Here is an 11,982-nt window from a genome sequence, read left to right on the forward strand (position 1 = left end):
ACTGCAGCTCACCAGGCTCCTCTGTCCATGGAGATTCTCCAGGCAAGAATACTGAGAGGTTGCCATGCCCTCCTCCAGGGATCGAACCTAAGTCTCCCACATTAGAGGTGGATTTTTTACCATCTGAGCCACAGGGAAGCCCAATATACCTTTAGTTCCTGTTCTATTTATATCACACAGTATCCCTTGACTCTTCAATACGTCGGGAGAGTGGAGCTGCAATTTTGCCACAATAAAAGAAGATGTGGGGACTTCTGTGGTGGTCCAGTGGTTAAGACTCCGTGCTTCCAACGCAGAGGATGCGGGATCGATCCCTAGTCGATGACCTCACATGCTGCATAGCGTGGCAAAGAAAAAAAAGGGAAGTTGGGTCCACTGATCTTGATTTGAGAGGATATTCCATTGAAACTCAGGACATGAAGATGCCCTGCAGGTCTGGTTGAGCGTTTGTATGCCACAGGATTTCCCAGGGCGTCGAGGCTTTTGCCCACTCTAAACAGAAGCAGGGCCTGAGTTTGCTGGAGTGAGGGTGGGCAGAGTTGCCCAGCAAGGGGAAAATGGGCCTGCCAGGCTCTTGAGTGGTACTAAGGGGATCCTTGCTGCTGGAAGAGAGAGTCTGAGCGGCTAAAGGAACCATTCCCAGTGGGGAGGACTTGGTATTTGTATAAGGAGGGAGGTCTCTAGAAGAAAGGGGGTCCTCCTTGTATAAGGAGGCTGGGAGAGAGATTGTTTGCAAGAGACGCCGAGTGGCTGGGTGAGGCCAGAGGCCAGCGGGATTTCCTTCAGCTCCCGCCACTCGGGTGGGTGGGACCGGATTGTTGGAGCGGGACACAGGAATCTGCCTTTGTTTCCAGCTGGAGGGGAAATGCCACAAATCCTGCCCCTTTCCTACCCCTTCCAGCATCTGTGCCCAGACGCTGCCCTTCCCAGGAAGGGGGCCTGGCACTGAGGGTTCCCAGCGACCTCTTGTCTCCAAGACTCCCTCATCTGCAGGCTCTGCCCCTTGTTCCCCAGGGCAGATCCCAGATGCAGGATGAAGGGGCGGTGGGCTAGCTAAGACTGGTGTGGAGGAAATAACCATAGAGCTGGATTTAGGCTTCAGCTGCCCACCTCTCTCCTTTCCCTGAGAGGACCACAGATTTCACAGTTGAGGAAGGTACCCAGGTCTGTGGGGAGGACTCAAGGGTCAGGCTTGGACCTCCCTCAGCCCCCCAGCTCTTGCTCCCCACGGTTAGACAAACTCTGCAGCCTCCATCACAGTCACAGGCCGTGTGTGAAGCCAGGTGGCTGGGGGACCACAAAGTGTTGGGGAGCAGTGGGGATCAGAAGGGGAGGGGTGGGCCAGGAACCACAGGGAATGGGGGGGACCCTGCCTTTATTTTTGCCTCTGTCAGTGAGCAGATGTGTTTGTGCAGCTGTGTGATGGGGTATTTATGTGTGCTCGTGTGGGTGGCTTCTCTGTGTGTGACTAGGAGTTTGTGGACCAAGAGGCCTGTGTGTATTTCTGTGCCTGAGCGCCCACAGGCCCCCGTGGGCCCCGGCTGACTGTGTGTTCGCATGTGACATTGCGTGTCTGAGTATGAGTGATGCAGAGTCTATCCAACCCCACTCCTTGCACGCAAGTATTCCCTTCAGGTGTGGTATCTTCCTTAAACACGGGAAGCCATGGGCCCTCTGAGGCAGAGAGAGGCATGACTGGCTGGTGACTGTGGGGTGGATGATACAGAGAAGATGTTTTCAACCATTTGGAAAATAGGACAGCTGGAGAGGAGGGAATCCTGTCCAGGTGCCCCAGGTGGGGAAAGGCAGGACAGAAATCAATGAGCCCCAACTTGTCATTCTGTCCCCCCCACAATATATGCACTCCCTTGCCTTCTCCTGACCTAACAGGAGTCTCCTAGGCCATGTTCTGGAGTAACCAGGAACACTGCCACTCCTGGAAGCAGGGTAGCCCCTGAAAAAAAGAGGGAGGTGATAACGGCCCCTCTGAGCATCCCAGAGAAGGGTCAGATACAATTTAGCAACTGAACAAGCATCCCAGACCTTAGTGGAACCTGAACTTGGTTCTTTTCTACACACATTCATTGAGCACAGAACCAGGGGTGAGGAAGACAGACATGGTTTCTGCCTTCGCAGGAGTGAGGGGAGGGTTTCCCAGGAGTCCCCACAGCCTGGCTGACATCCCAGTGAGTACAGTCAACCTGCAATCCTCTCTGGAGGAGCCCGTCTGCCAGGCTGGAGGGCCATGCCCTCTGCGGTGTTGGGAATGGGCTTAGGCTGCAGAGCTGCATGTGGGAGAGCAGGTCTGAGAAGGTCATCTGGGAGAAGTGTGTGTTCTCATTCAGGGGCCACCAGAATGGTATCCAAGACTTGCAGGGGAGGCCATGGGGTTCCAAAGACCATCCACTGGCCTCCTCCACGGAACTGCCCCCTCGGCCGTTTCCTTACCCACTGCCGCCCAGCGCAGTAACAAAAGCTTCTGTTTACCAGGTGCTGACTGTGAGCCAGGCCATGCTCTATGCCTGGCATGCCTCCCACTGTTTAGGCGGCACAGCAACCCTGGGAGGTAGCGATTGGATATTATCACATTGGATGTTACAAAGGAGGAGACCGAGGCTGGAGAGGAGCTGGTCACAGAGATAAGAGGCCGGGTCAGGAGTCAAACTCAGGTCTGCGGGTCGCAGCAGGGCAGCTCTGATGTGGCCTGTGTTCTTTACCGCCAGGGGCCTTGTCCCGGGCTCCTTGGCCTCTGCTGACGGGAACTCAGTTGGGAAGCGTCAGGAGCCAGGCTAGAGCATGGAGAAGCTGGGATGCTAGTGGAGGGGTTAACTCAGGGCGGCGCAGGCAGAGTGGCCCTAGGCTTCTTTCCTCGCTGGTGACCTGAAGGGCTGTCAGGAGCTGCTAGAGGATTAGAGAGAAATGGCTTGACCTGGAACTCTGGCTGCCCTGGAGATGGCCAGGGATGGAGAGGTGGGTATTCTCCAAGGTGGAAAGGCTCCCTCTGCTGGAAAATGTTGTGTGACCTGTGGCCCAGGTGTGACTGCCTGCCCATGGGACCTCCCAGTCCAGATCTACCCCAGGCCAGCCAGTTGGGAGGGAGAGCCACAGGGGGTAGTTTCTCTAGCCCTGAGGATGCCATGGTCACCCCTGCACACTCGTAAAACTCAAGCCTGTTAGAAGTAGGAAGGAGTCTCAGAGGGCCAGGGAGCCTGGGCTGTGAGTGGGGGTGTGTGCTGCAGTGGAAGGGACGTGGGATCCAGAGCCCACAGACTTGAACTCCAAGTACCACTTAGCCAGCTGGTGACCTTGGGAAAGTAGCTTAACTGTCACATTGCTTCAATTTTGTCAACTGTAAAAGAGGAAGGTTGCAAGAATTAGGCCAGGCACAGGCTTTCCAGGTCTCACTAGTGGTAAAGAACCTGCCAATGCAGGTGCCATAAGAGACTCCTGGGTGAGGAAGATCCCCTGGAAGAGAAAATTTTGCAACTCAGTCCACTGTTCTTGCCTTGAGAATCCTATGGACAGAGGAGCCTGGTGGGCTACAGTTCATGGGGTCGCAAAGAATCAGACACGACTAAAGCAACTTAGTGCATGGTGCAGACAGCTGCATTTATTCATCTAATTCTCACAACAGCCCTACATGCTAATGTTACCTCCACTTTACATACAAGAGTCTTGAGGTTTAGAAAGTTCCTATAACCCACCAGAGCCCAAAGGCGAGCTAGGCTGAAGCATGTAATCCCCATGTTGTTCCAAGCCTGTCATGTGGTTCCTTTCCTGGCTGCAATGCCCAATGCCAGGGCTGGCTTCTTGGGCTTTGATTTCAGCAGTGGTTGAGGAGGAAAGAACTCTAGCTCCATTCTGGAGGTTTGGAAGCAACTCAATCAAACTCGGTTCTCCAAGGCCCTCCCATAGCACTTCAGCTCTTGGCAGCACTTTACAGTATACAGATCCTCTTTACCTTTATTAGCTAATGCATCTTTCTAATAATCCTGTTAACAGATGAGAAAAAGAGAGGTAAGAGAAACTTAAGTGTCTTATTCAGGATCACACAGGTAGGGAATGGCAAAGTTAACCTTGAACCCACTCTGGTTCACCACCGTTTCTAGGAGAAATCACACACTATCTAACCCTAATAGTTGCTGTCACCTCAGCATTTGTGTGTGTTTTTCTCTGTTCAAAGAACAGACCTATTTTATTTTAAATTGAGGTAAACACATGTACACCCATGGCTGATTCATGTCAATGTATGGCAAAAACCACTACAATATTGTAAAGTAATCAGCCTCCAATTAAAATAAATTTTTAAAAAATTTAGGTATAATTGACAATATTATATAAATTTCAGTTGTATAATATAGTAATTTACAATTTTAAAGGTTATATTCCATTTATAGTTATTATAAAGTATTGGCTATATTCCCTGTGCTATACAGTATTTCCTTGTAGTTTTATTTTATACATGGTAGTTTGTACCTCTTAATTGCCTAACCTTATCTTTCCCCTCCCACTTCCCTCTTTCCTTGGGTTACCACTAGTTTATCCTCTGTGAGTCTATTTCTTATTTGTTATGCTCACTAATTTGTTTTATTTTTTTATTTTTTACACAGCATTTGTCTTTCTCTGACTTATTTCACTCAGAATACCACCTTCCAAGTCCATTCATATTGTTGCAAATGGCAAAATTTTATTCTTTTTTTACAGTGGTGTTCCATCGTGTGTGTATGTATATATATACAACATATCTTTATTCATTCATCTTTTGATGGACACAGGAGCAGATTTATTTTTAAGTCTTTCAAAATTTGGTAATACATGACTAAAATGTCAAAACATTTTGTGCAGAAGAATTCCAAATAATTTATGTAGATATTCCACCCCCAAGAGAACGGAGTATCATTCCCCACTCCTTAAGTGTGGGCTTCGGATAATGACAGTACAGTATAGAAAAGCGGGGCAGAGTAACAGTACAGTGGCGAGACCTGAAACAAACACCACCTCAGCCAGGTGATCGAGTCATGTTTATAATAGGATATGTATCCTGGACATAATGTAAAGCTGCTAAGTCACTTCAGTCGTGTCCGACTCTGTGCGACCCCACAGACGGCAGCCCACCAGCTCCCCCATCCCTGGGATTCTCCAGGCAAGAACAGTGGAGTGGGCTGCCATTTCCTTCTCCAATATATGAAAGGGAAAAGTGAAAGTGAAGTCGCTCAGTCGTGTCTGACTCTTCGGGACCCCATGGACTGCAGCCCACCATTCTCCTCCGTCCATGGGATTCTCCAGGCAAGAGTTACTGGAGTGGGGTGCCATTGCCTTAACCTCTGTGGTCTTCTTCCCCAAAACCCACAACCCAGTCTATTCAGAAAAACATCAGACAAATCCCAGTTAAGGGACCACCTACAAAATACTGACCAAGCATCTTCAAGACTATCGGAAGGTTATCGAAGGTTAACTTCAAGGTTATCGGAAACAAGGAAAATCTGAGAAATTCAAGTCAAGAGGAATCTTTGGAAATGCGATGGCTAAACGGAAGGAATCCTAGACAGACAAAAGATGTTAGGAAAAAACTAAGGAAACCTGAATTAAGAATGGATGTACTAATATTCACCCATTAATTACCAAATATACTATACTTGTGTCAATAAAAGAAGACAGTGGGTGTGAGGTATATGGAAACTTTCTGCACAATCTTCACAGTTTTTCTGTAAATCTAAAACTGCTAGAAAAAAAATTAACTTTACTTTTTAAAGAAGCTTGAAGTTTCAAAAAAAAAAAAGATACTTGGTGAAAAATCTCCCTTCTACCCTTGATCATCTGCTCAGGTTTCTTCCCCTCCAAACCACCATGCCTCTTTCCAGGAGGGTTCCAGTGAGGCAGCATGGTTTGGTGTTAAGAGTCTGGCCCCCACAACTGGAATAACTGGCCCTCAGTCTTGATCTCTGTTGGTTTCTAGCCGTGTGACACCGGCAGTTCCTTACCCTGTCTGGGCCTTATGCCCTCAAAGCTAAAATCCCTATAAAAGTATTGGGAGTGTTAAACGTATTAATGTATACAGTAAGCGTCTTATAAGTGTTTGCTTTTATTATTGCATATAAGTAAGCAAATATATTTATGCAACAAATATGTTAATAGAAAATATCCAAAACTTGCAAATAAGGCACATCAAAAAAATCAGAGTCCTTTCAGAGTTATTTTAGATCATTGGCTAATAACCCCACCTATGGGTCAGCCGGGGGAAGTAACTGCTACATGATTTGCTATTGATTGATTAGTGTGTAGACTCTATAAAGAGGTTAACCAGTAGAAGATTGATGAATAGCAAATTTTTTTGCAGGTAGGAAAAAAAAAAGTTATGGTTTTATTGCCAGGTAGAAATTAATTTCTTTGTATCTAATTTTGCAGTCTTATTCAAGCATTCTTTTTCCCCCTGAATGTCAATAATAATTTTTCATTTCTTCCTTTTTTCTAAGTTTATTTTTTTAAATATTATTTGTTTGGCTGTCCCAGCACATGGAATCTTGTTCCCTGACCAGGGATCAAACCTGGGCCTCTAAAATTGGGAATGCAGACTCTTAACCACTGGACCACAAGGGAAGTCCTCATTTCTTCCTTTGATTCATCCTGCTGGTTTACTCATTAAATAGTTAAATAAATCTTGGTTCTTACTATGTATCTGTATTAGTCAAGTTTACCTTGGTGCAAATTTTGCTTTGACAAATAGTACCAGGCCATATACACTGTCCTACCCTTTGTTTTTTTTTCACTTAATACATCTTGAAGGTAGTTTCACACCAGAATATAAAGAGCTTCCTTACTCTTGTTTTGCCACTGTATAGAATACATCATATGGTTATGCAGTATTTATACTCAGAATCAATTTAGCCAGCCCCCTATTGATGAAGACTTAGGTCGTTTCCACTCTTTTATTGTTGCAAACGATGCTGTATGAATAACCCTGCACACAGCCTGAGGGCAGAGCCACTGAGAAGCTGAGGGGAGGCTGAAGGGCCTCTAGAGGGCAAAGGCGCCTAAGGGAGGGCCCTGGTGACCTGCTCCCAGCCCTGCCTAGCCGGTCTTCCCCTGGCTCTGTGCCAATCCGGCCTCCTCCTGTCTCCTCCGCTCCATCCTGAGCTCCTGGTATCTCCAGACAGGAAGGGACAGCCTTCGGTTCCCCGAAGCCCTGGGCTCTGGCTTCCACTGAAAGCCAGCTGAGGGGGCCTTGGACAGGAGGATCTTGGGGGCGCGGGGCCTGGGGCTGGTACTGTCCCTGGGCTGGAGCCACTGGGGGCGCATGCTCAGCACACCCTGAGGGCTCTGGTAGGGGGTGAAGACCCGGGGGCCGGGGGCTTCCTGAGGCGGCTGGGGGGCTGGGGGCGGGGGCGGGGCCGTGCCCAGCAGCTCGGGCACAGACTTCCTGCGCGTTCCCAGCGCGGGGGGGTGGTCAGGGCACAGGGTGTGGCAGGCGGTGGTGAGGAAAGGACTGGCCAGGCTGGTGGTGACGGTCACAAGGTGGTCCAGGACACCCCCTTCCTGAGGAGACCGCGCAAAGGGGAGGGTCAAGGTGGCCTGCAGTCGCTCTAGGAGAGACGGGGAGGCCTGAGCCTGGGCCACGAGCCCGGGCAAGGCTGGCCACTCGGGCTGATAATGCCGGCTGAGCTGCTCCACTTGGGGCCGCCGCAGCAGCTGCCGGATCCTCTGCACCGTGTCGAAGCTGTCCGTCAGAAACGCCCACTCCAGGGCAGTCTTGCCCCGGACGGGATCCACGGCTGTCAGGTCAGCACCTGGGGGGTGGGGGGCACAGGGGCGTCATGGGGTGCGACAGGGCACTGCTGACTCACAGAAGGACAGATTCTTTAGCAACAGGACTGAGTGTCTCATCCTGTTGCAGCTGGAAGCTGAGGATCCTCAGTGGCTACAGCCCAGGGTTGGTACCAGCCCCAGATTCAACTTCTGGTTTAGGACTGATGAAGAAATTGGAGTCCAGCGAGGGGGAAAAGACTTCAGAGTGACCTCCTGGGGGGGGGCGGTTTCCAAACCTGGTGTAGAACCGAGACCCCCTGAGCTAAGGCACTCATCAGAGGGATGGTGTGCAGGTTGCCCAGGATGGGGTGGGGGTCCCTGGAGCAGGTGAGGGGATCCTGCTGGTTCTCACTCCTGGTTCTGCCCTTCATCACCACACCCCCCTAATCCTGGGAAGCAGGGAGAGGCTGTCACTTTGAAACAAAGGAGGGGGTGCAGACCTTCCTCTTTTCTGACTCCAAACCCAGTCTGATGCAATGGGGAAGGGAAAAGCTGAAGGCTGGGGGTCCCCAGAGTGAACAACAGAGGGGAGACCCACCTCATGGAGTAATGAGGGTCTGAGACTCCACAGACAACGTGGACTTCACCCCAGAACAACTCTACACTGCCCCTACATTTCAACCGTCTATCACTGCATTCCTGGAACCCTGGCTCCTCAGAGCTGGAAATCAGCCCAGAGAAGGCCATCACTCTCGTTACCCTGGGTACACTCAGAGAAGGAAGCCGTTTGCGCTCAATCACTCAGTTGGTAGCACAGCCGGGATGAGAACTCAAGAATCTGGTTCCAGACTCCAGCTTTTTTTGGTATTAGATTATCCAGCTGGTCCAGTTATCCTCCCAATCTTTCTTTTCTGGGACCATCATTCACAGTGTAAACAGAGCCCTCAATAGCTGGACCCTTTATCAGAAACCCCAGCACACGTCCCCCCACTTCTTCCTTCTGGATTGATCTTCCTTCTCCATCTCTCTCCTCGTTGCAACTATGATAGCAGGCAGTGCTGGAGGGGAGGGATGGGGGAGGGACTCCAGGCCGCAGATCCTGGTCCGGGCCCCATGCACCTGCCATGAGAAGGGCAGCGACACATTCTGAGCGATCCCGCATGGCGGCCTTCATCAGCGCGGTCAGTCCCCGCTGGTCCCGGCGCTCCAGGTCAAGGCCTGCATAGTAGTTGATCAGGTGACTCACCAGAGACACGTGGCCTACAAGGCACCAAGGGCAGAGCTTAGCTACTCAAGAAAGGGATGATAAAGCCCCAAACCCACCTTGCATCCAACAAGGCAGCGTCTGGGGTGGGAGAACGTCATTGCAGACAGTGTGGGGCTATGGGCGGGTCTGGAGCAGGACTACTGATTAAGGATGGGGTTAGCAGCCTCTCACCTGCTTGGGCAGCCAGCATAAGGGCTGTGTCCCCTTCTTTGTCCTGCTGGTTCACATCCAGGAAAGGACAGCGGCTGAGCAGGGCCACCACACTTTGGAAACCATGGTAGCAGGCGACCATGAGGCCTGTCTGGAGGAGGGGCAGCTCAGCCTCTGTGGTTTCCTCCAGGAGCTCCATGTGGGCCCTGGGTCCTCTAAACCCACAACCGTCTCAGAGATGTCCCAGGACCTGGGAAGACCCACTCTTACCCACTCCCTCCTGAGGACCCAGGCGATGGGTGCTGACCCTGAAGCTCACAGCGCCCTCGCTGCCCTGCAAAGCCCCCTGGGGTGGCTCACCCTCCCGTTGCCGTCCACCTGGGTGGCTTCCTCTGGGGAGACCCCATCATCCAGCATGGCTTGCAGCTGGGCAGGGTCATTGCGGACACAGGCCCAGTACAGGGCCCCCAGTGTGCAGCCTGGGGCAGAGGCCTCACTGTCCGGGCAGGACAGGGCCTCAGACGCATCCAGCCTTCCCTTCTGCCAGGTCGGCTCCTGGTCTTCCATCTTGCAGCCAAGAAGGCGAATGGCTCCTTCTCATGTGGTTGACATCTATAACACAGGATGAGGGGAACAGTGTTCTCCCTGGACCCCGAGAGGGATCCCAGCAGTTGTGACTGCCCAACTGGCCCTGGGGAGAGCTTTTTCTTGCTGGAGTCTCCTGTCCCATCTACCTTGGAGAAAGGACAAACCCCTGGCAGAGAGTTGCAAGAGTCTTAAGAGTACAGAAGTCCTTCACTATTAAGTGAGGATCCTAGTGAGATTCAAGGAGAGGAGCGGTCTTCTCTTTCCCATGGGACCTTACCTGGGGTTCGCAGGGTCCCTAGCAGGCAGTCACTGCTGGGGCCCAGCCTGGAGCCCAAAGCATTCCCCAGACTCCTGGGAGCACACTCACCGTGTCTCTGGCGTGTGTCGAGGTGGACTATCCGCCCCAGGAAGCAACGCTGGTGACAGATGGCTCGCCTTAACGGAAAAAGCTGCCTCAAACACCTCGGAGCTGAGCTGGATCAAGCCGGGTTAGTTGGGGGGAGGCGGTGCGGGGGGCGGGGGCGGGGGCGGGGGCGGGCGGGCAAGGCGGGCCGGCGCTCTCCTCTCCAAGATGACAGAGACCCGCCCTAAAAGCCTGCCCGGGTGGGCGGGGCCCAGTCAGGGTAGCTCCGCCCCCGCGGAGGCGGTTCGGAGAGTAAGCACCCCGTCTCAGCCGGCGCACTCACCTTGCGCCTTCAGGGGAGACTGGCTGTATCAGAAACCGATCCTTCGATGGTGGAAGGGCTACGATGCCCCCAGACGCAGTCTCAAAAGCTGAAGTCCCTTCTTGGTGGAGCGGGGTCTTGGTGATGGGGCGGTGGTGGAAGAGGGTGCTATTGATGACATCTCACTAAACACGGGCTGGAGCGGAGATGGGGGTTCCAGGGGTCACCTGGATCTATTTTTTAAGGTTCTGGAGAAATTAAAGTATAAAGAATTGCTTAATCAAGGGCACAAAAATTATGATATAGAAAGTTTACGGGATTAGTTTGTGGTAAATTAAATATGAAATATTTAAATTATGTTGATATCTAAATGAATTCATTTGATTATGTAAGTTGTTTACTTATATTTATTAAATTAATAATGAAGTATTGTTAAACCATTCTTTAAGTTAAATTACTAATAAATATCAAGTTTAATGAATTGTTTTGGGGCTTCAGGTGTAGAAAATGGAGCAAGTCATATTCCTCTGCTTATATCAGTCCAATTATAAGACTGTATAAGATCTCTCTCTTGTTTTACTTTACTTTATTTGGCTTATCTCTTTCTTCCCTGATCCCCAGAGCCCATTCTCCTTTTCTTTACCAATTGACACAAATATCCTTGAAAATGTACATTTCATTGAGAAAGGTACGGTTGATTTGTGTATGTTTTAACTAGCACCTTGCTTCCCTTGTGACTCAGCTGGTAAAGAATCTACCTGCAATGCAGGAGACCTGGGTTCGATCCCTGGGTTGGGAAGATCCCTTGGAGAAGGGAAATGCTACCCACTCCAGTATTCTGGCCTGGAAAATTCCACAAATGGTATAGTCCATGGGGTTGCAAAGAGTTGGACACCACTGAGCGACTTTCACTTTCACTTTCACTAACACCTTAGATTGTGCTAAGCTCATTGTGTTTGTTCTCTTCACTCAGCGCTATGTTTTCAGGTTCTGTCCTTGTTGCATTCCTTGCAGTGTATCCGTCAGGAGTACCTTTGGTTGTAAGTAATCAAAAACTGACCTCAGCGGTGTGGTGGCTGCCACAGACTGACTGTTCAACATCCATCCAAAACTACAGATGCTGGAAAGCTAAAATGACACCTCCCAGATTCTTGTGAGCTAGGAATCTATGATTTATGTTCTGCTCTTGTGTGAGACATAAATTTGGAATACAGCTAAGTAGCATGGGACATCCGTTTTGCTGTCACAGACCATGATAGATGCAGGGGGATTCTGGTGAGTAGCTTCCTGATTCATCGGCTTCCTGTAGTAATGACTGTTGTTTTCCCCATCACAAGCAGAGGTCATGTGCCTCTCAAAGCTGGGAGTTGTTCCTGGACCTAGAGCCTGCTTCTCCATTTAAACTAGCCAGGTTTATTTCTATTGTCTGTAATTGAACAGACACTCTGACTCATGTGGCTTAAACAAATAGAGATTTATTCTTCATACAAGATAAAAAGTTCAGGGATAAGAAGCTGTTGGTGTTGATTTAGTAACAAGATTTCAAGGTCTTCTCTAGGAGTCTCTTGA

General features: G+C 50.3%; 1 protein-coding gene across 4 annotated transcripts; it reads right to left on the reverse strand.

Moving 5' to 3' along the window:
- Positions 1 to 6,946: 6,946 nt before the first annotated feature.
- On the reverse strand, positions 6,947 to 10,213 carry ANKRD33 (ankyrin repeat domain 33). Of its 4 annotated transcripts, XM_065932099.1 has the most exons (5): positions 10,116 to 10,213; positions 9,521 to 9,772; positions 9,182 to 9,311; positions 8,863 to 9,003; positions 6,947 to 7,784 (listed from the first exon to the last, which is right to left on the reverse strand). In XM_065932099.1, the coding sequence occupies exons 2-5, from the start codon at positions 9,725 to 9,727 to the stop codon at positions 7,069 to 7,071; spliced, it is 1,194 nt and encodes a 397-aa protein (XP_065788171.1). In that variant the 5' UTR covers positions 9,728 to 9,772; positions 10,116 to 10,213; the 3' UTR covers positions 6,947 to 7,068. The 4 variants fall into 4 exon arrangements, with proteins under 4 accessions (XP_065788171.1, XP_065788172.1, XP_065788174.1 ...); XM_065932100.1 differs by lacking the exon at positions 9,521 to 9,772 and having other exon boundaries at positions 9,182 to 9,307; positions 10,116 to 10,192; XM_065932102.1 differs by lacking the exon at positions 9,521 to 9,772 and having other exon boundaries at positions 10,116 to 10,185.
- Between the last annotated feature and the right edge of the window lie 1,769 nt (positions 10,214 to 11,982).

Source organism: Muntiacus reevesi, chromosome 4 (assembly GCF_963930625.1).
Source record: "Muntiacus reevesi chromosome 4, mMunRee1.1, whole genome shotgun sequence".
In the NCBI taxonomy this organism is placed as follows: Eukaryota; Metazoa; Chordata; class Mammalia; order Artiodactyla; family Cervidae; genus Muntiacus; species Muntiacus reevesi.

What these genes read in the sequence shown, in the direction of transcription:
- ANKRD33 (XM_065932099.1), bottom strand. Translation starts at nt 9,727, where the DNA reads ATGGAAGACCAGGAGCCGACCTGGCAGAAGGGAAGGCTGGATGCGTCT. An exon ending in AGGTGGACGGCAACGGGAGG is followed by an intron (nt 9,312 to 9,520) that starts GTGAGCCACCCC and finishes CCCCTCCTCCAG; the next exon opens with ACAGGCCTCATGGTCGCCTG. An exon ending in CGCTGCCCTTCTCATGGCAG is followed by an intron (nt 7,785 to 8,862) that starts GTGCATGGGGCC and finishes CCCACCCCCCAG; the next exon opens with GTGCTGACCTGACAGCCGTG.